The 26,661-nt window shown below is 40.3% G+C and overlaps 1 protein-coding gene and 1 non-coding gene across 3 annotated transcripts; one reads left to right on the forward strand and one right to left on the reverse strand.

Annotated features, from left to right (window-relative positions):
* Positions 1-1,840: 1,840 nt before the first annotated feature.
* Positions 1,841-20,278, reverse strand: LOC139227930 (ras-related protein Rab-7L1-like). 2 transcript variants are annotated; one of them, XM_070859085.1, is made up of 6 exons: positions 19,866-19,891; positions 15,488-15,535; positions 13,773-13,844; positions 10,838-11,019; positions 4,992-5,113; positions 1,841-4,779 (listed from the first exon to the last, which is right to left on the reverse strand). In XM_070859085.1, the coding sequence occupies exons 2-6, from the start codon at positions 15,504-15,506 to the stop codon at positions 4,656-4,658; spliced, it is 519 nt and encodes a 172-aa protein (XP_070715186.1). In that variant the 5' UTR covers positions 15,507-15,535; positions 19,866-19,891; the 3' UTR covers positions 1,841-4,655. The 2 variants fall into 2 exon arrangements, with proteins under 2 accessions (XP_070715186.1, XP_070715185.1); XM_070859084.1 differs by lacking the exon at positions 15,488-15,535 and having other exon boundaries at positions 19,866-20,278.
* Positions 20,279-22,400: 2,122 nt separating this feature from the next.
* trnat-ggu (transfer RNA threonine (anticodon GGU)) lies at positions 22,401-22,483 on the forward strand. The gene has a single exon. It is a non-coding gene; the product is annotated as a tRNA-Thr (tRNA).
* The last annotated feature ends 4,178 nt before the right edge of the window (positions 22,484-26,661 follow it).

Here is a 26,661-nt window from a genome sequence, read left to right on the forward strand (position 1 = left end):
CTCACTGCAGGATACCTAGCCTCTGACCTGCTCTTGTAACCACAGTATTTATGTGGCTGGTCCAATAACGTTTCTGGTCAATAGTGACCCCGCTCCCCAGGATGTGGATGGTAGGGGATTAGACAATGGTAATGCCATTGAAAGTCAAAGGGCGGTGGTTAGACTCATAGTTCATAGTTGTTGGAGGTAGTCATTGCCTGGCACTTGTGTGGCACAAATGTTATTTGCCAATCAGCCCAAGCCACAATGTCATCCAGGTCTTGCTGCATGTGGGCATGGATTGCTTCATTATCTGAGGAACTTCATTAGCTGTCTTTAGCTAAGGAAACATGCAAAGAGTTGCAGAATAAGTAAAGCTAGCTGCTCAAGCGTTTTTGCAATTCTTTATTTTCACTCTCGATTTGCTTGTGCTGCAGCCTTTATTGCAAGTACCACAAAATATGGTACATTTACTTTTGAATCATCAGAGTAGAACCACTTTGCAATAAATGTTGTATTAAAATAATGAAGTGAGATTGGGATATCATGTCATGGATGAATTTCAGTCATAAAAGGCCAATTTTTCTGTGGTACACTGAACGTTCTGTAGATGTATTCGGTAACTCAACCGAATCTCCCCACCTAACCAAAGAGATTGCCACCATTGCCATGGTCACATTTTCAGGTTTGTTTAGCTGACAGGGTCTAACCTTGGACGCCAAAAGTGAATGTCGAGAGAATTGGAGCTAAAATCCAAGTTTCATCCATCAGAAAATTAGGCTTCCCCCCCCACCCCGCAATGGAATCAATGAATTTGCATTTATATAGCACTTCTGAAGTACTTTACCTTCCAAACAATTTGTTGGCTGTGATGACCATCATATATTCAAGCACAACAGCAAACATGCACACAACATAATCCCACAAAAAAACAAATGAATCGACTGAGCAGATATCCAGTTATTGATAGAAGGCTGACCAGGAAAGCATTGGAATATTCGAGTCTAAAGGTAACAAAGGCACGGATGAGGGTTTCAGCAACAGTTGAGCAAAGGAAGAGGGCGATGTTACAGAGATGGAAGATGTTGGTATTGGTTGAGGGAGAAATGTTGACAAACACATCAGAAAAATCCTGGCTGCTCTTCAAAATGGCACCTTGGGTGCTTTTACATCACCCCTATCCAGAGTAGGATATACCTAATCTGAAAAGATGGCAACAATGTAATACTCCTTTAATGCTGCACTGAAGTGGCAGCCTAGATATTGGGCTCAAGTCTTGGTGTGGGACTTGAATCAACAACCTTATAAAATCAGGGGGAAAAGTGCAGCTACCAACTTATATTTTCTAGATTTTCCGGCCATTAAAAGTACTAAAACAGGTAGATGGAATAGGCATTTTCAAATATTAAGTAATTACTACAAATAAGCCACATGAAATGCATCTGAATTCTGTTTACCCACCAACCTCTTTACACCGCAGCAGCACGTGGTAGTACTGTCCTGGTCAATATTTATCCCTCCATCAACATAACAAAAAAACACAAATTATCCACTCATTATCAATCACATTGCTGTTTGAGTGACTACACACGCCAAAAGTACTTCATTGGCTGTAAAGCACTGAAATCTGGTGGTCGTGATAGCCGCTATATAAATCCAAGTCTTTCTATCTGCTTTGCACTCACTATTTTTTTTAAAAACACAGCAGCTCTTCCTTTTTACACAAGATGGCTGGTTTAATCATGGTGTGCCAAGGCAACACCAATATACAACTCTCCCCCACAAACCCAAGTTCATTTACTGGCAATACAACATGTTTTTTTATAAAATAAATTCTTTATTTTTAAATATTACATATATTTTTCACATACAAAACAATGTAAAATCGCTACAAGTGCTTGACTGCTTCAAACTTGTTTAACAAAGTTCATAATAGTATCAAAATATAGGAGGAAGCCATTTGGATTACATTCTTAGTCATAAACTGGAGAAGCTGGGGCTGTTCTCCTTGGAGCAGAGAAGGCCAAGAGGAGATTTGAGAGGTGTACAAAATCATGAAGTGTTTAGACAGTAAATAAAGAAAAACTGTTTCCAATGGCTGAAGGGTTGATAACCAGAGGGCACAGGTTTAAGTTGATTGGCAAAAGAACCAAAAGGTAACAGGAAGAAAATCTTTATTTACACAATGAGCGATTAGGATTTGGAACACACTCTCTGATGGGGCGGTAGATTCAATAGTAGCCTTCAAAAGAATTGGATAAATACTGGATGACAAAAATTGCAGGGATATGGGGAAAGAACGGGGGAGTGGGACTAACTGGATTACTCTTCTAAAGAGCAGACGCAGACTCGATAGGCCGAATGGCCTCCTTCTGTGAAATACTTTTCTATGATAAATACAAGAAGTCTACCTGTGGTTTGAGGATGAGATGACACCACAAACCACAAGGCTGCAGCATTTCAGCAATCTCACCCCAGTCCAAAGATGAGTTATTACCATGGTAGCCCAGCATTATTCTTTACATACAGTTAGAGGTCATGGTGCGAAAGGGAAGCTCAATTTAGACTTTATCCACAGTTTGCCAGCACTGGAGGGAGGGGCCTTCTATTTGTGGTCAAATCACGAGGTGATCAGCAGTAATACTGGGATTTTACTACACATCACCACAAGGAGCAACATAGTCTATATTACAAACATTATGGAAAAATAAGAAAGGCAATGTATTTGGTACCCTTATGTTGCCAACAACTACTTCAGACTGAGGGAAGTACTAATCCATTAAAAAATACATTATACAGGAATGAGGTCAGTTCTTCCCTCATATTTTACAGATTGCAAATTAACTAATTTGATACATACATCACAAAATAAACTTCCATACAGGAATTCCCCATTTCACATGAATTAGTACCCAAAGCCAACCCATGAACAATCAGGAATTCATAGTGTCACCCAAACCACTTCCACCAAAGCTGCCATAATTGTTGATTAGTCAAAACTATTTCAAAAGGCTCTTTCTTAAAGCAATAGTTTACTAGCAAGTTACAAATAATATTAGTGATCAAAATGTTCCTGTGATTGCCAAGACATTTCCCCAAATGTCACCGTTTATACACAACCAAATTAAGTTCCGAGAAGCACAAATGTAGAAGTCCACTGGTCTATCAGTAGTAACTCTTTGCCCCCACTTTGAATGTCATTTGGCAAAGGTCTGGAAGGAAATCGTATCCCCACCTTGGCTGAATGGAAGGCACAAACTTAAAGATCACAAAATCAATTCAAATGCTTATTAATCCTTTGAGCATTGCAGTCGCAATTTCACAAATGAAGGTTATTCCAAAAATACTATGAAGAAAATATAGAAAAAAAACATTTGTTCAAAGGCACCAAGTTGGTGGAAATAAAAAGGCAAGAGCAACAAAAGTCAGCAGTCATGGATTTTTCTGATTCATTAAATCCAAATTGCCCCTTCAGCTGGAATGTGTTTTTTAAAAAATATATATAAATATCACACTCTGAAAGATTCAGAAACTCCCAAAATGATACCCAACCATCAGATGATAGCGTACAAAATAATTTCAGTGTGGTTTATACAGATGATAGATAAAGAAAATCTAACGCCACAAATACAATCATTCTCTCATAAAAGTGTTAGCAAGATTAATTAATTAATTCAAAAGTCAATATAACTGCCGTCACCACTGGACCGAGGAGCTTGTTGGTGAAGCAATACTTCTAATTTTTGGTCTTATAAAAAATGAATCAGCAATTCTACAGCAAACAAATCCATTGCTGATCAAAAGTGAAAAAACTCCCAGTTATGATGTGCACACATTCACCCATAAAAAGCTAAAGACAATGGTTACCCAACTACTAGTTAATTTGCTTTCCAGAATTGGCTGCAATAAAACTATTTATTGCCTCATTACATTATGGTAATAAAAGCTAGAAATAACACATTCTAATCAAGTGGCTTATAGACTCCCTTAAGATTCGTCAAATTTCTATTTCCTGTGGATGTACGTCTGCAATATCGTGTCTGATTTATTATACTTTTTAATGTGAAAGTCTTGTAGCACAGAATACATTATGTACAATAGCAAATAAGTATAGTACAGAATGCTCAACATTTGGTTTGTACAGAATTCCAGATGCACTGGCACAAGTATATACAACTGTATAAAGTGAACAGTTCATTGAAAGAAAAATCCTGTGAGCAGTTTATTCTTTTCCTCCCTGACATTAGATTAAACTCTTATGCTGGTGGAGTTTGAACAGGAAAACTTACAAAGAGCAATTCGCAAATTTATAATACTGAAGGCCAACTTTGGTTTTTGTAAGCCAAGTTTTTTTCCAAGCCCGAACCTTTAGTAATTACTATCTGGAGTGAAGCTAGAATAAAATCAAAGTTCGACTTCTAACCCTGCATCAACCGGGAGACTAGAACTGAATTTCAGGTGCAATTAGCCAACGAACCAATTTAAAACTTTGACCAAAGATCAAATCAATTCAATAATCAAAAAATTGGCATTAACTTACATGGCTGCGAAGCTTACAACATTTCAATGTTCAGAACTCCTCCAGAACTAGTCTGGTGAAAACTACTCAATCCAGTGCATTGGAAGACTTGGTGAGAATACAAATTCCCTCGACATATGTAGTGCATTATGACTGTTCAACAGCATCCTGAATTCTGATGATTTTCAGTTGTTGGCACATCCCTTAGCTGAATATAATCCCCTTGGTTTTGGGTCGGAGATCCCAAACTAGGTTTTGACATCAAACAATCTACTAATACTCTGAAAAACAAAAGGGAAACCTAAGTTAATGTTGAAAGACTTAAAGTAAAATGCTCATCTATATAAACAAGGTTCGAATGTCCAGAATTCCATTTGAATTTTAAAGGAACTGGCAAAGAAAAGCCATGTCTTTCAATTAAAATTTCCTGTAAAATATTCCATGATGACAGAAACGAGAGCAGCAAATTCTTTGGAGTAGTTCCACAACATACCTCATGGCTTGAGCAACATTTTTGTTTTCTTTCACAGAAGTTTCAATCCAACCAACAAAATGGTTTTCTTTACTGAACAGATCAATCTCACTTCTGCTGATTGCCCATTCTGACAAGTCACACTATTTGGGGATTAAAAAAAAAACACACTGAACATGACAAAACAAAAAAGGTTATTTTTTCCATTAAAGTATTATCTAAATATAAAATTCCAGTTTAGGAAGTTAAAGCAAAAAGTACCCTTTTCTAAACACTTAAAATTACTAATAGTTATTTCTAAACAACTATGGATGGGATGAAAAATAAACTTTCAGCGACCTCTAAAATGAAGATTTTGTTTGAATTCCCATTGGTGGTAGGGATATTTCTCTTCGGCAGTTGGTAAAGGAAACATGTGACATTGTTAAAGCTATCTTAGATCTGGTACTGTGTAATGAGACAGGATTAATAAACAATCTCCTGGTAAAGAATCCTCTAGGAATGAGTGACCATAATATGGTTGAATTTCAAATTCAGTTGGAGGGTGAGAAAGTTGGATCTCTAACCAGTGTCCTAAGTTTAAATAAAGGAGACTACAAAGGTATGAAGGAAGAGTTGGCTAAAGTGGACTGGGAAAATAGATTACAGAGTGGGACAGTTGACGAGCAGTGGCGGATATTTGAAATATATCCCAATGAGAAGGAAAGTCTAAGAAGGGATAACCATCCGTGGCTAACTAAAGAAATAAGGGATGGTATCAAATTGAAAACAAGGGCATACAATGTGGCCAAGACTAGTGGGAGACCAGAGGATTGGGAAACTTTTAAAAGCCAGCAAAGCACGACTAAAAAAAAAAATGAGGGGAAGATAGATGAAAGTAAACTAGCACAAAATATAAAAAGATAGTAAGAGTTTCTGCAGGTACATAGAAAGGAAGAGTGGCTAAAGTAAATGTTGGTCTCCTAGAGGACAAGACTGGGGAATTAATAATGGGGAACAGGGAAATGGCAAGAGACTTTGAACAGATATTTTGCATCAATCTCACAGTAGAAGACACTAAAATCATCCCAATAGAGGATAATCAAGGGGCTATCGGGAGGGAGGAACTTAATACAATCACTATCATTAAAGTAGTAGTACTCGGTAAAATAATGGATTGCATCCTAGGGTCCTAAAAGTGGCAGCAGGGATTGTGGATGCATTGGTTGTACTCTACAAAAATTCCCTGGATTCTGGGGAGGTCCCAGCGGATTGGAAAACCGCAAATGTAACGCCACGGTTTCAAAAAGGAGGCAGAAAGAAAGCAGGAAACTATAGACCAGTTAGCCTAACATCTGTCATTGGGAAAATGTTGGAATCCATTATTAAGGAAGCAGTAGCAGGTCATTTGGAAAAATATAATTCAATCAAGCAGAGGCAGCATGGTTTTATGAAAGGGAAATCATGTTTGACAAATTTGTTGGGAGGTCTTTGAGGATGTAAAGAGCAAGGTGGAACTAGTGGATAGTGGATGTGGTGTATTTGGATTTCCAGAAGGCATTCGATAAGGTGCCATATAAAAGGTTATTGCACAAGATTAAAGTTCACGGGGTTGGGGGTAATATATTAGCATGGATAGAGGATTGGCTAACTAACAGAAAAGAGACAGTCGGGATAAATAGGTCAGTTTCCGGTTGGCAAACAGTAACTAGTGGGGTGCTGCAGGGATCGGTGCTAGGGCCTCAACTATTTACAATCTATATTAATGACTTGGATGAAGGGACCGAGTGTAATGTAACCAAGTTTGCTGATGACACAAAGATGGGGGGGAAAGCAAATTGAGAGGACACAAAAAAAATCTGCAAAGGGATATAGACAGGCTAAGTGAGTGGGCAGAAATTTGGTAGGTGGAGTATAATGTAGGAAAATGTGAGGTTATCCACTTTGGCAGAAAAAACTCAGAAGCAGATTTAAATTTAAATGCAGAAAAATTGCAAAGTGCTTCAGTATAGAGGGAACGGAGCATCCTTGTGGATAAAACACAAAAAGTTAGTATGCAGGTACAGCAAGTAATTAGAAGGCAAATGGAATGGGGAGAGAGTATATAAGCAGAGAAGTCCTGCTACAACTGTACAGGATATTGGTGAGGTAGCTTTGGTCTCCGTATTTTAGAAAGGATATACTTGCATTAGAGGCTGTTCGGAGAAGGTTCACTAGGTTGATTCCAGAGAGGAGGGGGGTTGACTTATTAAGATAGGTTGAGTAGGTTGGATCACTGGAGTTCAGAACAATGAGGTGTGATTTTATCAAAACATAAGATAATGAGAGGGCTGGACAAGATGGATGCAGAGAGTATATTTCCACTCATGGGGGAAAACTAAAACTAGGGGGCAGAGTCTCAGAATAAGGGGGCCATCCATTTACAAATGATGGAGGAATTTCTTCTTTGAGGGTTGCAAATCTATGGAATTCTCTGCCCCAGAGAGCTGTGGAGGCTGGGTCATTGAATATATTTAAAGGTGGAGATACAGATTTTTAAGCGATAAAGGGAATAAAGGGTTATGGGGAGCGGGCAGGGAAGTGGAACTGAATCCATGATCAGATCAGCCATGATCAGATCAGCCATGATCTTATTAAATGGCGGAGCAGGCTCGAGGGGTTAAATGGCCTACACCTGCTCCTATTTGTGTTCTTTTGTAAAGGCAGTTCTAAAAAAAAAGTCAAGTCATAAAACCAGAATCTCATTTAACTCTTCCCCCCCATTCAATCTATATTGGAGAAGTAGTAACAATAAATCATGATGATCACAGATTTATTGTATTTTGAAAAAGATATCAAAGAATATTTAATTATGCTGCGAATTTTTCTTACAGCTCATGTGTGTATGGTATTTAAAATACTGTTCGATGGTGCTACAGTTTATCCCAATAACTCGAGCACCATCTAGTGGTCAATTTTGTAACATGAACTTTATTTTGGCAATGGAGTTTTTTTTCTCTCCCCTAATTCACATTTCCGTGCAGCACACACCTGCTTGACCGGAAGAGGTTGAAGACCTACTCCCAAACATCCACCAATACTACTCCACTGTTGGCAGGTAGAAGGTGCACAACAGATGCATTACAACAGTGACTACACTCCAAATGTACTTGATTGAGACGTCAGGTGGCCGTGAAAGGTGCTATATAAATGCATGTCTTTCTTTTCTTTAACAGCAACAAGAGCAACCGTTCCTTCTGATGGCCAACTATTTGTTGAGGGAAGCACCGGGTTTCCGTTTGCCACCTTTGCTTGAGATCAGGAAACGATGAACTCGCATCCCCATCAGTATTGCGAGCACAGGGGGCTCCAATATTATTGCTGTTACAGTTAGCAATGTATACAAGGGGCCAGAGAAAAACTGCTAAACCACTTCAAGCATGTGAAAAGAAGTGTGTGTGCACGCACAGTAAAAGACCAAAAACAATGCAAGCCAACCTAAAGACTGAGCTGAATTATGAGAGACAGGAACCAAAAAGACATCAAAGTACCTAAAAATTGGCACGGCAAAATAAATACAAGGCAACAATAAATAGAAGGGGTTTGCATGTTGAGTAGTGACTTGTGGAGATGTGCAGCAGTCTTCTGGGTTTTTTGTTCTTCATATTATTCAAAAATCCAATTGAAGAAAAGAGCACCCGTACAAAAATTAAAAGGAAACTTGCTGCAAACAACTATACGAGCAGGTGACCAGATTAATTGCATTCAAATTAATCTGAATAAATCAAACAGAAATGGCAGATGGAATTTAATGTGGAAGCACATAAAAAGTAATGCACATAAGAAACAAACACAATGGATGTGTGTACATTGAAAAGGGTGCAAATGAAAGAATTTGAACATCCCAAAATATCAATGAAAGGTTGCTGCAGAAGAACTAATGGGATCCAGGGTGAATCTCAAGAACCCCAAGCAGAAGTCAAAACAGTTAAAACCCTTAAGACATTGGTAAAGGGACATTTGGAAGACAACTTTCATCACTCTTATTTTCAAAAAAGTTTTTGATGTATTAGAGAGTTCAAAGACAGGTCATATGGGCGATTTGAGTTATAAGGTTAAGTTTACTTTTCATTTGAGGAAAGGATTGAGGGGGAACATAATTCAGGGCCAGTGGGATCCCCGCTAGTTCCAGGTTTAGGAATGCGAAGCGCATGTACCTAAACCTGAAACTTGCAATTCTCGACAGATAGCACTCCTCCAAAACTAGAGGGCTTCCGCAGGCAGAAAGTTGGACTATTTGTCCAACTCCTGCCCAGCGAATGTCCTTCAAATTCTTATGACTGATTATCAGTGTAAGACTTTTAAAGCACACAATACATTTTTTCAATAATTTAAACAGTTTAAATTGTTTTTTTTAGACCCTCACATTTTAAAATATGTAAATTAGTTTATCAATGTTTAAAAATTAATTAAATTCCATTTTAATTTCTTTTAAATATATTTTCAGTGCGTGTGTTTTTGGGGGTATTCCCATTATATACGGAACCTCCACAGGTATGAATGGGGATCCCCTTACTCTCATAGGTTGGGCCGGCCCACGTGACCCCAGTGATGCGTACAAAGCCCATACGCTCCTCGGATACGTGTGTGTCTACGAAGGCCTTTGCGTAGAGGCCCAGGACTGCAAGTCTCCTTACCTCCGAGACCACCAAGTACTTCCGTGGAAATTTGTGTGGTCGGGGGCATCCACCTGCGGGAAGCCTCCAACCGCAAATTCTGGACCACGATCTTGAAGTTAAAATACACCTAAGCAGGTTATTTACATACTTTACCCGATTGGCTGCCCAGAGCCATGTGACTGCAGCTCCAGCCCTGCACACGTCTTGATGTGCATGCGCTGCAACCCGCAGTCACTGGTGACTTCAGGACCGGGAACTCGCGTGTGTGCAGCAGCTTCAGGCAAATGCGCTTCTTTTTTAAAGTTTCTTTTACCAGATTGCCCGCGAGAAGCAGCCAACCGGGATTTCTAGGCCATTATTTTCTTTGGAAGGAAATAATTACAGACTTACATTTATATATCGCCTTTCACGACCACCAGATGTCACAAAACACTTTACAGCCAATGAAGTACTTTTGGAGTCTAGTCACTGTTGTAATGTGGGAAACATGGCAGATAATTTGCACATAGCAAGCTCCCACAAACAGCAATGTGATAATGACCAGGTAATCTCTTTTTAGTGATGTTGATTGAGTGAGATATTTTCCATTACACCAGGGATAACTCCCATGCTCATCTTCGAAATAGTGCCGTGGGATCTTTTACATCCACCTGAGAGAACAGATGGGGCCTCGGTTTAACGTCTCATCTGAAGACAGCACCTCTGACAGTGCAGCACTCCCTCAGCACCGCACTGGAGTGTCAGCCTAGATTTATATGTTTAAGTCTTTGAGTGGAGGCTCAATCTTTGAATACAGTCAATACAGTGATTGATAGATTTTTGGATATTAAAGGAATCAAGGGATATGGGGATAGTGCAGGAAAGTGGAGTTGAGGTTGCAGATCAGCCATGATCTTACTGAATGACAGTAGGCTCAAAGGGCCAAATGGCCTGCTCCTATTCATTATGTTAAGTCCCTGGGGTGGGACTTGAACCCACAATCTTGTAACTCAGGAGAGTTATCCACTGAGCCACAGCTGAAAAATGCTCAAAAATCAACAGATTTTTGTACTGAGGAGTTCTGGTTACCATTTATTTTTTTAAAGTTTAACAAGTTATGTTTTACTATAAATTAGTCTAAGTGCACCCTGTTTACTTTAGAGTTGCAAGGCTTTCCTTTACAAAATTGCACAGTCAGTATAAATCCTGGAAGCAGACAAATGCTGCATCTAATCTACTTCTATAATTCACCTTGTTTGCCAAGAGGACACATGGCACTGGGCTTCCATCCACCAAAGCTACTTTGCTGTCTAAATCATGCTTCCATTTGAGGCAATTGCGGAACGTTGTTGTATTTGTCACATCAAACATGACGATGCACGCTCCTGCGTCTCTGTAATATAGTCTGGTCATGGAGGTGAATCGCTCTTGGCCTAAGAACACAAGTTAATCATTTATTCACTAAGCAGGGCGCTGACTTGCAATACAGTCCTTTCATCTCCTGTGAAATGATGAAAGTCTCTTTCTGGTAAATATTCAAGTGTCAAAAATTGGGGGTGGGCAATATTGCCCCAAAAGGTGCACAATCGGGAGGTCCCGCACAGGCTGTTTGTAAGCTGTTGCCGCTGGAAGATACTGCGCAGGGGGGAAATAAATTAGAAGGAACATTGGTGGTGGGGAAGAAAGGGAGAAAAGAAATAAAGTACACATTCATTATTCAGCAGACAAATTTGGTATCTCACTCCATTACAAAATATAGAAATTTTAAATAAAGCAACTTGCTGAGGCATGTATTTAAAATATTGGGGAAGCTCAGTAACTGACTCATGTTATAACTAATCGTTTGAGTGTACTAGATATAAAGCAGAACAACATTCGGTTGTCAAATACCAATCCCTTACTCAAGTGCCCAAACAAGTGGAGTATCTTCATTCTGGGTAAGAGTGGGTTTTCTTTCTTTTAACTAACACAACATTCACAACTAGGGCATTATCATCATCACTCATTCAACTATTCTACAATTCATGCTAACAAACAGTGAAGCGGAAACACTTGAACAGTGCTGGATAACTCTACAGTTGAGAGGACACCAATATATGCCTCTGCAATGCATAATATTGCTATGAATGTTATATTAGGGATCTCATTTTAAAGCAGAATATGCTGGAAAACAAAGAAATCTTAAATCACAGCCCCCCACCATGCCTCCCAAGTACACTAATGGTACATTTTAGAAAACAAAATTCTGAGAAAACACATATGTTCTGCAGTTATCTGTCAGCAATGTGATCTACCAAGGACTTTCCCTTCCACCTAGTTCGAGTTAAATCTTACAAATGGGGATAAGAGTTATGATTATACTTTTAATCCCAGTTCTGTGTGTCATAATCTCTTAGTTACAAGGCTCTTAATGTTTTGGATTATATTTTGTACCACAACAGACAGCCAGTCAACAAGGGCATTTCTGTGATTAAAACCAATTCTTTCTTCCTGCGTCGAATTCACACACACGCCTGCAGGCCAGAAGCACCAAAAACTTAGTGAAGGAGGACCAAGTGCAAGAGGCAGGCAAGGCTGGGATGTGAACTCAGCCCTCACATTGGGAGTCAAACATTCTACACGAGAGTTAGTGACCCACCTAAAAATGGTTCATCTGATAAGAATTTTGTGGAATAAGGCTCTGCTTTATCCTTTGACATTTGAGAGAAAAAGATTGCATCTAGAATTGTAAATTAGTCAGACAACAATGTCAAACAACTTAAAAAATATATATATTCTTTAAATTTCACGCAGACGATAACGCCAGGGTAGGACTTTATGCTGGATTATACCCTTAAATGTACACTGGCCTTTTATTTAAAAAACACTTCACAAAAAGTAAATATAAAAAGTATCCCCATTCTATTTGGTTACATATGAATTAACTTTTTAAAAATGTAATTGCTTTATATTTGGCCAGGTCTCTCCATGCCATACACTATTCCTCACCATCGAGCTGGGTCAGAAGGTAAAGGAAAGGCGATCTGCTTCCAGAATTTTGCCATCATTCAGGAGTCCACTACCAGTAGATGTGCAAAAATGGCCATCTTTACTTAGCACAGCTCCCTAATGCAACTTCCAAGATAGAAAACTTGCTACATGATGGTCAACAGGCGATTATTGCCTCGCAAACTCAAATCATGTTTCTGACTACAGATGATGTTTCTATCCCGACTGACATATATCCCAAGCAGCTAATCTTGGGGCTCTTACTGCAATTTAATTTTATTTATTTTTTTAAAACCAGTGTAAAATACTTGTATGCTTACAAGAGTTCAGAAGGGAGCTGACTAATGAGTTGTGCCATTCTTTTCCAATGGTGTCCCATTTCATTTGCTGCATCATTTATGTTATACATGTAAACCTGTAAATACCTTGTTTAGCCACCAGAGGGCTCATCCCCTGGAGTCCCAAGGGATCCCATAATCCCTTGGGAGCACCTGTACTTAAGGAGGCCTCACAGGCTGGAGAGGCACTCTAGAGACCTGTAATAAAAGACTGAGGTCACACTTTACTTTAAGCTCACAGTATCTGGTCAGATTCTTTATTCATACGTAACAACTTATTTAAAAAAAAATCCATTCATGGGATGTGGGCTTCACTGCTGTTATTGTCTATCCCTAATTACCCTGGTGGTGATGAGCCACCTTCTTGAGCCGCAGTAGTCCCTGTGGTGAAGGTGCTTCCACAGTGCTGTTAGGGAGGGAGGGGGGAGTTCCAGGATTTTGACCCACTGACGACGAAGGAACGGCAATATATCTCCACATCAGGTTGGTGTGAGACTTGGAGGGGAACTTGGTGGTGTTCCCATGTGCCCGTTGCCATTGTCCTTCTAGGTGACAGAGGTCAGGGGTTTGGGAGCAACGTTCCCTATAAGCTGCACAGCCGCGCAGATGTCAGCCAGTCCCACGCAGCCCGGGACTCACGTTTGCAAGGCTAAAGTTCGCGCATGCAGAAAACTGTGAATAAGGGCCTGTGCGGCCCAAAGGGGCTGCACACCCCCAAATAAAATTATAGGGAACATTGCCTGGGAGCTGTACTAACATTGGAATTGGGAGACCACTCAAGATAGATATATATATATTTAAGAATAGCCTCTATTTTAAACTTCTCTGGTTGAGTGCATAAAATTAAAAGCAGCACTTACCTGCTATGTCCCAAAGCTGGAGTCGAACAGTCTCTGTGTCAGACCATTGTATGATCTTCAGTGCAAAGTCAACTAAAAGTAGTGAGACAAAGAAAATACAACTAACATCCTGAATAGAAAAACAATCTTTAAAACAATGTTCAATAATTTAGCAATGATCCAATTAACAGTCAAGGGTCAGCATTAGTCACATTGTCAACAAAAAAAAACCAGCCATGAGAACTCTGCTTCAGGTGCCTCAATAAATCTCCTTCCTGTTAAAACATTTGGGGGTAAAACATGTGATTATAGTTCCCTTCTACTATGTTGAAAAATCCCCCTCTGCTACTCTAATTCCACAGAAGTAAAATGGACCACTTCATACATTTAAAACATAGGTTTAAAGTAATCAGAAGAATTAGAGATGTTGAGAACTTTTTTTCACCCAGAGGGTGGTGGGGTCTGGAACTCACTGTTTGAAAGGAGGGTAGAGACATAAACCCTCACATTTAAAAAGTACTTGGATACAAGAACATAACATAAGACACAGGAGCAGGAGTCGGCCATTTGGCTCCGAGACTGTTCCGCCATTCAGTATCATGGGTGATCTGATCCGGTCCTCAACTCCCCATAACCCTTATCTTTCAAAAATCTGTGTATCTTCACCTTAAATACATTCAATGACCCGCCTCCACAGCTCTCTGAAGTAGAGAATTCCAAAGATTCACTACCCTCAGAAGAAATTCCTTCTCATTTCCGTTTTAAATGGGCAACCCCTTATTCTGAAACTATGCCCCCTAGTTTTAGATTCCCCCTCGAGGGGAAACATCCTCTCTGCATCTACCCTGTCATGCCCCCTCAGATCAGTAAGATCACTCAAGTCTTCTAAACTCCAATGAGTATAGGCCCAACCTGCCTTCATATGACAACCCTTTCATCTCACTTGGTGTTGTACCTACAAGGTTATAGACCAAGAGCTGGAAAGTGGGATTAGGCTGGATAGCTCTTTTTTGGCCGGCAGACACGATGGGTCGAATGGCCTCCATCTGTGATGGAAATTTCTATTAATTCAGTTTTCCTCTCCCCCCAGGATGGGATGGTACACTTCCTTGAAATAACTCATGTAAGGTCATGCAACCCTACAACAACTTTCCATTGCAATGTCCATAATAATTAGAGAGCCAGCAGACACCAATCAGTATTGCACCTGCAAACCAATTCAAATTGAGGAAGGATATAGTACTGAAATGAATAGATCAGGCAGGAAAGCCCCAGAGCATTATTATATATTTGACTCATTTGATTGCATCATCTCCAATTGTCATGCAAGAAGTACATTCCAAAGAGAGAAATTGCACAAAGATTATGCCTGTAAACAGAATTTTAAAAGAGGAAGAATCTCAGTGCACAAACATTGGGAGTCATTATGCAGGCATCACAATCTTTTACTACACTAATCATTTTGATTAGTTATCAGGAAAGGGTAAGGCTGTGAATTTACCATCTTTAGCTACATGGAGGAATGTTCATTGAAATCCTGTTAAAGGGGTTTGTTACCAGTCATAGACTCAAATTCTCCATTTAAAAAAAAAAGAAAACTATACAACCATTCCTAAACTTTAGTCATAATAGGTTGATTAAAGCTCAGTGATAAAGATGACTTTATTTTCACATTAATTTATACTAAAATATGGAAGACTGATGAAATTATGACAGCTTTCCTGCTGTGTAATCACCTTTTATAGCAATGTTCATTAGTTAGTTGCTACCAACTAGTACAGAATCTGTAAACGAAATAAAGTGAAAGTTGTACAAGAAGAGGAAATAACTTGAGTTTGTACAGCAGTTTCCCCCAACCTCAGGACATTCCAAAGCATTTTACAACCAATGAATTACTTTTGAAGTGCTTCACTGCTGTCTAGGCAAACAAGGCAGCCAATGTGCACGCAAGGCCCCACAAACAGTAAGGAGGGGAATGACCGATTATTTGTGGTGATTGAGGGACGAGTGTTGGCCAAGAAAATTCCCTACTCTTTGGAAAAAGTACCATCTACACAGCGCCTTAAGTTTGAAGACTTAGCTGAAAGACGGCACCTCCTACAATGCAGCACTTCCTCAGTACTACACTGACGCAGCAATCTAGATTATTTGCTCAATTCAGAGTGGCACTTGAAACGACAATCATAGGACTCAGCTGAGAGAGCTCTGTTAGCCAAGCTGGCACTTGAAGTAGTATAATAAATGAGTGAAAATGATAGGAAACTTCCAGTGTCTAATTGTACATTGGACTAACACTTAGTTCTGATAAATGCACATCCAATGTACTCGCCCCCCCCCCACCCCACCATGTGAGAAATTGCACTTGTGACAAATATTGGGGTAGATTGTTATCCTCAGCACCTGGACATTAACAATCATCTAGGCGCAGCAACGAGGGAGAAATGGGGCAGGGCAGATCATGTGCACATAACCTGTTTCATTCTCTTTCCATGAAGGGTATTCAATCCTTCCTGCCTGATTTTCCTCTGCAGTGCCTATGCTTTATATACAGGCACTAAAGACAAAATCTACCCATTACAGAAACATGAATCAGCTGGAAGAATCCATTTATGTACATCTATCTCCATCTTTTACCCTATGAAATGTTAAGTGTCATACAGGATGCAAAACTGTTGAAATATGGGAGAAAGGATTGTTTTAAAATACTGCCATTGCCATAAAGTTCTTAAAAAAGCAGATGGAGATAGATGTACATAAATGGGTTCTTCCCACTACGGGAAGATGAATCAGCTGGTAGATTTTGTCTTTAGTGCCCGTATATAAAAGCACGGGCACTGCACACAGAGGAAAATCAGGCAGGAAGGATTGCATGCCCTTCATGGAAAGAGAATGAAACAGGTTATGTGCACATGACCTGCCCTAGTTGCATTAGTGTAAAAACACTTGCTGCAGCATTCTCATTGTCGATCACACAATGACATACTATGTAGAAGCATTGTGTATGTCAAAGGATAGCCTAAAACTTAAGTTGTGTATTTATTCAGTTTTAAAATGGCCTTTATAACTGACTTGGTATTCTGTTACTGGTGCAACTGGTTTCTGGGTTAAAAAAAAAAATTGAGCTATGAGAGATGCTCATATGTGAGATACTGTTCCTTGGAAAATAAAGAGATCTAGTGAATAGCATAGGGCTGCCAACAGAACAAAACCTTGTAAATATACTCATTGTACTTTATGTACTTGTTAGAGGCAGTCTAAAGCTCAGTACACAACATAGTTACAAAATGACCAGCAGCTTATGATGTGGTAGCACAGCAGGTGTGCTTTGCAATGAATCCACTGGTTTTCAATCCACTTGACTGCTTCTCCAAATTAGAAAGCTCACTCTTTAATTATCACCCGTCCCTTGCGTGAGTTTGTGAAACTGATTGTCAACGTAACCACAGCCTCAAAAACAATTTAAGAATTTGGTATATAGTTTCAATTACCCCTCCACTCATATAAAGGACTCTACTTCTACTGATTGCTGAATTATGTCCCTCATAACTTGAAACACAAGACAATTACAATCTCATGCAGGCTTGTTAATATTTCTCAACACTTCCTGCAAGCCTTTCCCATTTGTCCTTAATTGAGAGAGGAAGGCTGAGCCTAACTGAATCTTCAAAAAGCATTTCCTCATGCACAGCTCTGCCCACACATCATCTTTACAGTCACGAGCAACTTAATTTGTACATACCCAGCTGATACACAGCTCATGTTCTGACAGTGCTTTTTTAAATTGACAATTCATCATAGACAAGACATTCCCACCTCAACGCCATATATATTTTTCAGATTGCATTGCAATAGAAAGGTTCCATTTACTCCTACTCTTGTCTAAATCTCTCAATCCTCCTTTAAGGTGCTCCTATCTACCTCTGCCCTCATTTCTCCTTTTGTGGCTCGATGTCAAATTTTGTTTTATAACACTCCTGTGGTGCACCTGGAGATGTTTTCCTCAGTTAAAAAAGGTGCTAAATAAATACAATTTGTTGTCGTTGTCAAGGAAACTAATTGATAATTCCAAGGCTTATGGTGTGGTTCTTGTAGTGCCAATAATTAAAAATGTTTAATACTCCAATAGGGATTAAAGTCATCGAGAAATTAGAAAAGTTTATTTTTTAATAATACTCTGAAGACAAGTTTGCACAGCAGAAATCTAGGTACTCTGAGCATGATCCCACATTCATTATACAGCTTGGATGAAAATCACATGAGTAAAGGTCAGCAACAGAACAACTGGGCATCTTAAAATTAGATTTTTCACACAAAGCACAAGGGGAAAAAAAGTTTACCAAGCAGAGACTTGTACATCGTTTTTTATATATACACACCTGTATCAGAAACATTGCTGCTTTTAAGTTTATCATGTTTGTGGATTTTCCCTTCAGAAATTTCCCTAAAACTTTTGTGTATCAAATGATTTATAATCTTAATTCTTACAATAAATATATTTCATATAAAAGACACACAAGATTTACTTGATAATGGTTTGTTCCATTCTGGTCCTAATGACTCAGAATTCAGGTCAGCATCTACAGGACAGTATATAAAAGAGGGGGCAGGGATCATGGAAAGGTTGGCACAATTTACAAAGTCTCAAGACAAGTTCCAGGATAATTGGGCGGGTTAATGTCTTGAATTCTTAGTTTCATTGCTGATGCTGAAGATTCATTTTTTATTTAATAAAGTGAACTTTAATAATTAAGGCCTCCACATCATTATTGGCAAAAGCTTTAATAATTAATTAATGCATCAACATCATCGGCAAAAAAAACAGGAATTTAAATAAGATTTAGTGTCCCATTTGCATTTTAGAAACTTCTATGCAGTTAATTTAAAGACAACAGCAGTCTAAAAGTGACAGCAGTTAATTAAATATAAAATTTATTGAAGTAATATCACATGACTAACTCAAGGATTTAAAAAAATTTCACACGAGGAGTTTCAATAAAGTAATGAAGGAAAAACTGTTTCCATAGGCAACCAGATAACCAGAGGACACAGATTTAAAATAATTGGCAAAAGAACCAGGGGAGATTTTAAATGAAGAAAGTTATGATGTTCTGAAATGCACTGCCCTAAAAAGGAGTGGTGGAAATAGATTCAATAGTAACTTTTAAAAGGCAATTGGATATCTACTTGAAAAGGAAACATTTTCAGCGTTATGTGGAACTAATTGGATAGCTCTTTCAAAGATGGGCTGACTGGCCTCTTTCTATGATTTTATAATTCTACTGACAAGGAAAGATACCAAGCCTCAAAAATGAAGCTACAAGTTGCACTTAGAAAGCACTTTCAACATGGAATGACATTACAAAGCACTGAAAGGAAAGACATCAAACTGAGAGATTAGGAAGAGTATATACTTGTAACACTATTTACTTACCACTTTACAAAAACTTATCAAGCAAGTAACTGTATTCTTCATTCCACAAAACCTCTTCAGTCAAAGTTCTTTTTTAATCCTTTCCTCCAAACACAATAAATATACACTATTTTAAAGTAAATACCATTATTAGTTTTCTTCTCCAACGCAAGAAAACCTTCCTCCATTTGTTCACACCACTATATATAAATATATATTTAAAATCACAAATTTTAAAAATTCACATTAAAAAAAATCACAAACAAAAAATTCACAACTTATATTTTTTTAAAAATCATAAGCATATACAACAGTGACTACACTCCAATAGTACTTCATTGGCTGTAAAGCGCTTTGAGACACCCGGTGATCATGAAAGACGCTATATAAATGCAAGTCTGTATTTCTTTGAAAAATCACAAAAAAAAATCACAAGTAAACATTTCAAAAATTCACACATTAAAAAAGGTTCATACAACTTAGGTTTTTATAATCCCATAAATAAATAGACACAAACATATATAAAAAAACAAGTGACATAAATAAACACACACACACGTTTATTTATGTCACTTGTTTATTTTTATATATTTAGTGTGTGTGTGTGTGTTATAAATAAATCCCATAAATAAATAGCATACACTATATATACACATACACAAGAAACAAGTGACAATAGTAAATAAATACATGCTGCCCCTTACCTCCCACGGTGGACTTGTAATTCTTGCTGAAATTGTCGTTGGCGTAGCGCTGCACCAGGGAGGTTTTGCCCACCGTGCAGTCGCCGATGAGTAGCACCTTAAACAGGTAGTCAGTTGCCATGGCTGTGCTCCGGGCAGAGGCTGGGACTGACTGAGTGCAGGTGAGTGAGTGAGCGAGCGAGCGAAGCGCAGCAACTCCGCCCCTCAGGCCCTGCAGCAAAACATCATTCCCACCGCCACAACCTCACCTCATCAGTTTGATTTTTTTTGGTTTGTTTAAACAACTCCCTGAAATATATATATATATAAAGCCCCCGGGTGGTAGAAGGGACAAAAAAAAACACCTTTGCTTTTTGTTTTCAATTTTGTCGTCTTCCGCCGAAGCTTTAATTTTGCTTTCGGTAAATTTTCCGCGATGCTGCACCCTGGGAGTTGTAGTTTGCCGAGGAAGGGGCGGGAGGAGGAGGAACCGGAGTGAGAACTACAACTCCCAGGATGCACCTCGCAAACACTGCGCGGCGGTGCCAGCACTTACAGCGCCGCCACTGGTCGTCCTCGACATTGCAGCACTGACAGCGCCGCGCTGATCGTCCTCGGTATTGCAAGCAGCGCGATGCTCTGGGTGAATGCACAAGACTACTTGGAATTTCACTGAGATAATTAGATAAATATATGTTGATCGAAATGCCAGTATCAGTGTAGAGCACAGCTTAACCATACAGGAAGAGACATCAGCCACATGAACTGACCAGACGACCAAGAAATTCCAGTATGTTTCCTAACCACTAGACTGCCAGGAAGGTTGGGAAGGAAATCATGATTCACCCCAGGAAAATCCCATCCTTGTAAAGTATGGTCAATTGCAATGCAGGTATCTCTAGGATGGATGGTTCAGTACAATCATACCTTTTGTCATTTAATCACTCCTGCCTTTCACCCTATCACAGACCTTCTCTTTTGTTTTTTCCTCCCCTCCCCCTTTCGCTGCCTCTAAACTATTGAACCAGTGGGAACCTGTTCAACCTTCGTCGCCTCCAGGCCAGATCCAAGACCGTCTCATCCTCTGTCACCGAACTACAGTACACGGACGATGCTTGTGTCTGCGCGCATTCAGAGGCTGAACTCCAAGTCATCATCGACATCTTCACCGAGGCGCACAAAAGCATGGGCCTTACACTAAACATCCGTAAGACAAAGGTCCTCCACCAACCTGACAGCACTGCCCCCCAGTCATCAAGATCCACCGCATAGCCCTGGACAACGTGGACTACTTTCCATACCTCGGGAGCTTATTATCAGCAAGGACAGACATCGACGACGAGGTTCAACATCACCTCCAATGCGCCAGCGCAGCCATCGGCCATCTGAGGAAAAGAGTGTCCAAAGATCAGACCCTCAAATCTGGCACCAAGCTTATGGTTTGCAGGGCTGTAGTGATACCCGCCCTCCTGTATGGCTCAGAGACGTGGACCATATACAGTGGACACCTCAAATCGCTGGAGAAATACCACCAACGATGTTTCCGCAAGATCCTGCAAATCCCCTGACAGATGCACCAACGTCAGTGTTCTCGATCAGGCCAACATCCCCTGCATCGAAGCACTGACCACACTCGACCAGCTCCGTTGTGGGCCACATTGTTCACATGCCCGACACAAAACTCCCAAAGCAAGCGCTCTACTCGGAACTCCTACATGGCAAGCGAGCCCCAGGTGGGCAGAGGAAATGTTTCAAGGACACTCTTGAGCACCTTGAGTCTCGTTGCCGAGAACATACAGAAAACAGGCGCAGGCAGCGGAAGGAGCGTGCGGCAACCCACCCTTTTAAGAACATAAGAACATAAGAATTAGGAACAGGAGTAGGCCATCTAGCCCCTCGAGCCTGCTCCGCCATTCAATAAGATCATGGCTGATCTGGCCGTGGACTCAGCTCCACTTACCCGCCCTCTCCCCATAACCCTTAATTCCCTTATTGCTTAAAAATCTATCTATCTTTGACTTGAAAACATTCAATGAGCCAGCCTCAACTGCTTCCTTGGGCAGAGAATTCCACAGATTCACAACCCTCTGGGAGAAGAAATTCTTTCTCAACTCGGTTTTAAATTGGCTCCTCCGTATTTTGAGGTTGTGCCCCCTAGTTCTAGTATCCCCCACCAATGGAAACAACCTCTCTGCCTCTATCTTGTTTATCCCTTTCATGATTTTAAATGTTTCTATAAGATCACCCCTCATCCTTCTGAACTCCAACGAGTAAAGACCCAGTCTACTCAATCTATCATCATAAGGTAACCCCCTCATTTCTGGAATCAGCCTAGTGAATAGTCTCTGTACCCCTTCCAAAGCCAGTATATCCTTCCTTAAGTAAGGTGACCAAAACTGCACGCAGTACTCCAGGTGCGGCCTTACCAATACCTTATACAGTTGCAGCAAGACTTCCCTGCTTTTGTACTCCATTCCTCTCGCAATGAAGGTCAACATTCCATTTGCCTTCCTGATTACCTGCTGCACCTGCAAACTAACCTTTTGGGATTCATGCACCAGGATGGCCGAGTGGTTAAGGCGTTGGGCTGGTGATCCAATGGGTTTTTACGCTCGTGGGTTCGTATCCCAGTCCTGGTAATTGTTTCATTCAACAAAGATTGTTTGCTCAAAAGAGTTTCATTTTCTCAAAAGAGTTTCATGCACAAGGACCCCCAGCTCCCTCTGCACCACAGCATGTTGTAATTTCTCCCCATTCAAATAATATTCCCTTTTACTGTTTTTTTTCCCAAGGTGGATGACCTCACACTTTCCAACATTGTATTCCATCTGCCAAACCTTAGCCCATTCGCTTAACCTATCCAAATCTCCTTGCAGCCTCTCTGAGTCCTCTACACAACCCGCTTTCCCACTAATCTTAGTGTCATCTGCAAATTTTGTTGCACTACACTCTGTCCCCTCTTCCAGGTCATCTATGTATATTGTAAACAATTGTGGTCCCAGCACTGATCCCTGTGGCACACCACTAACCACTGATTTCCAACCGGAAAAGGACCCATTTATCCCGACTCTCTGCTTTCTGTTCGCCAGCCAATTCTCTATCCATGCTAATACATTTCCTCTGACTCCGCGTACCTTTATCTCCTGCAGTAACCTTTTGTGTGGCACCTTATCAAATGCCTTTTGGAAATCTAAATACACCACATCCATCGGTACACCTCTATCCACCATGCTCGTTATATCCTCAAAGAATTCCAGTAAATTAGTTAAACATGATTTCCCTTTCATGAATCCATGCTGCATCTGCTTGATTGCACTATTCCTAGCCAGATGTCCCGCTATTTCTTCCTTAATGATAGTTTCAAGCATTTTCCCCACTACAGATGTTAAACTAACCGGCCTATAGTTACCTGCCTTTTGCCTGCCCCCTTTTTTAAACAGAGGCGTTGCATTAGCTGCTCTCCAATCCGCTGGTACCTCCACAGAGTCCAGAGAATTTTGGTAGATTATAACGAATGCATCTGCTATAACTTCCGCCATCTCTTTTAATACCCTGGGATGCATTTCATCAGGACCAGGGGACTTGTCTATCTTGAGTCCCATTAGCCTGTCCAGCACTACCCCCCTAGTGATAGTGATTGTCTCCAGGTCCTCCCTTCCCACATTCCTGTGGCCTGCAAATTTTGGCATGGTTTTTGTGTCTTCCACTGTGAAGACGGAAGCAAAATAATTGTTTAAGGTCTCAGCCATTTCCATATTTCCCATTATTAAATCCCCCTCTTCATCTTCTAAGGGACCAACATTTACTTTAGTCACTCTTTTCCGTTTTATATATCTGTAAAAGCTTTTACTATCTGTTTTTATGTTTTGCGCAAGTTTACCTTCGTAATCTATCTTCCCTTTCTTTATTGCTTTTTTAGTCATTCTTTGCTGTTGCTTAAAATTTTCCCAATCCTCTAGTTTCCCACTAACCTTGGCCACCTTATACGCATTGGTCTTTGATTTGATACTTTCCTTTATTTCCTTGGTTATCCACGGCTGGTTATCCCTTCTCTTGCCGCCCTTCTTTTTCACTGGAATATATTTTTGTTGCGCACTATGAAAGAGCTCCTTAAAAGTCCTCCACTGTTCCTCAATTGCGCCACCGTTTAGTCCTTGTTTCCAGTCTACTTTAGCCAACTCTGCCCTCATCCCACTGTACTCCCCTTTGTTTAAGCATAGTACGCTCGTTTCTGACACAACTTCCTCATCCTCAATCTGTATTACAAATTCAACCATATTGTGATCACTCATTCCGAGAGGATCTTTTACGAGGAGATCGTTTATTTTTCCTGTCTCGTTACACAGGACCAGATCCAAGATGGCTTGCTCCCTTGTAGGCTCTGTTACATACTGTTCTAAGAAACAATCCCGTATGCATTCTATGAATTCCTCCTCCAGGCTACCCCTTGCGATTTGATTTGACCAATCGATATGTAGGTTAAAATCCCCCATTTTCTTCAACCATTGTCTGCCCCACCTGTGACAGAGACTGTAATTCCCGTATTGGACTGTTCAGTCACCTGAGAACTCACTTTAGAGTGGAAACAAGAAGCAAGTCTTCCTCGATTTCAAGGGACTGCCTTTGATGATCATTTGCTTAAAATCTGTTCACATGCCTAACTTTTTCCAGTTCTGATGAAAGGTCATCAACCTGAAACGTTAACTCTGTTTCTCTCTCTTCAGATGTTGCCTGACCTGTGAGTATTTGCAGCAATTTTTGATTTTATTTTAGTTCAGTTACCAACTGGCTGGCGATTAAAAAAAAAACGTTGATTGTTTTTTTTGTCAGTACATATGTAATTCTATGTAATTATTATGTTTGTCTATGAGTAACCATTTGATCTGAGTGAATAAGGTTACTGGTGCAGGACAAGGAGCCAATGATTCCTGCCTTCACAATTACCATTCCAGAAATGACACCCTGGCTACCACTGTTCATTAGGGTGTAGGTACCACAGCAACAAGTCATGCAGTCTTGAGCATCATTGAAATTGTGGCAACTTGTTTTGCTTCCTTTTATCCCTTCTGTATTTATTTCTGACAAAAGGTCATCCACCTGAAACGTTAACTCTGTTTCTCGCTCCACAGCTGCTGCCTGACCTGCTGAGTATTTCCAATATTTTCTGTTTTTATTTCAGATTTCCAGCATCTGCAGTATTTTGTATTTATTTCATCCGTTTTTCCCTAATTTTATTCATTCCCTTCTTCTGCTAAAGAAATGGACCCCCTTCCTGGGGTACATTCTCACAATCAGCATTTGGTTTCTCCCTCTTGTGGTGATTCAGGTGCCAGTATTGACTGTCAATATCTTCAGGTAATTCTGTTGTCATTAGTGGTGGTAATAGAAGATCTGTGTTAAGCCTAATCCTGTTTTCACCTGATACACGCACACACACACACACACACGCAAACACAGAAGATTCACTGGACCAGATAGGAACTCGGATTGATTTTCTGTTTTTAATCCAGAGGCACATCATTATCATCATCATCATCATCATCATCAAGGCCAATTGTAGCTACTTAGAGTTACATCGCATCTACAGCACTGAAACAGGCCACCCGGTCTAGCTGGTCCATGCTGGTGTTTATGCTCCACACGAGCCTCCGCCCAACCCTCTTCCTCCAACTCTATCAACATATCCTTCTATTCTTATCTCCCTCGTGTTTTTATCTCGTTAAATGCATCTATGCTATTTGCCTCAACTACTCCTTGTGGTAACGCAGTCCACATTCTTACCACTCTCTAGGTAAGGAGTTTGATCCTGAATGCCCTGTTGGATTTATTAGTGACTATCTTATATTTATGACATCTAGTTTTGGATGTGTTATGTATGCACCACCTTTTAACCAGCATTCTATCGCCACCAGAGGGCGCATCTGTTGGAGTCCCAAGGGATCCCAGCATCCCTTGGGAGCACTGCATATAAGCAGGCCTCCCATGCTGTGCCTGCACTCTGGAGTCAGAATAAAGAGACTAAGGTCACACTTACTCAAGTCCATAGTACTCTGTCACATTGCTTTATTTGAGACATAACAACTGACGACGAGTAATAGATAACGAACCATCACGTGAAAATGCAGAGAACTGTTGGTATCCTGGAGAAATTCTCAGAAGGTGACGATTGGGAAGCCTTCGTGGAGCGACTCGACAATTACTTTGTGGCCAATAAGCTGGAAGTGAATGAGAATGCTGCCAAGCGATCCTCCTCACCATCTGCAGGGCAACAACCTATGGCCTCATGAAGAATCTTATTGCTCTGGTGAAACCAACAACCAAATCGTATGAAGAACTGTGTATGCTGGTCCGGGAGCACCTAAATCCGAAGAATAGCATTCTGATGGCAAGGTATCGATTTTATACATGTCAACGGTCTGAAGGCCAGGAAGTGGTGAGCTACGTCGCCGAACTAAGGCACCTTGCAGGACATTGAAAATTCTGTGGATTCGTGGAGCAAATGCTAAGAGACTTTTTTGTGCTTGGCATTGGCCATGAAGTTATCCTTTGCAAACTATTGACTGTTGAAACACCGAACCTGAGCAAAGCCATAACAATAGCCCAGGTATTTATATCCACCAGCGATAACACCAAACAAATTTTGCAGCATAAAGATGCATCAGCAAGTACTGTAACAAAGTAACGTAGTTTTCAAGCAGGAATGCATATGGCAGAACGTACACGCCTGCAGCTGAACGACCTCAGATGACTCAGAGTCCGCCATCAAGTGTGAATACGAGGCAATTAACACCTTGTTGGCGCTGCGGAGGTGATCATC

This window comes from Pristiophorus japonicus, chromosome 17 (assembly GCF_044704955.1).
Source record: "Pristiophorus japonicus isolate sPriJap1 chromosome 17, sPriJap1.hap1, whole genome shotgun sequence".
NCBI classification, from domain to species: domain Eukaryota; kingdom Metazoa; phylum Chordata; class Chondrichthyes; family Pristiophoridae; genus Pristiophorus; species Pristiophorus japonicus.

Bases quoted from the DNA above. Each gene is read 5' to 3' on its own strand.
- LOC139227930 (XM_070859084.1), bottom strand. From the start codon at position 19,986: ATGGCAACTGACTACCTGTTTAAGGTGCTACTCATCGGCGACTGCACG. The intron at 11,020-13,772 runs GTAAGTGCTGCT...TTGTGTTCTTAG, and splicing joins CCAGCTTTGGGACATAGCAG to GCCAAGAGCGATTCACCTCC. The intron at 5,114-10,837 runs GTGAATTATAGA...ATCCCCAAATAG, and splicing joins GTGTCCTCTTGGCAAACAAG to TGTGACTTGTCAGAATGGGC.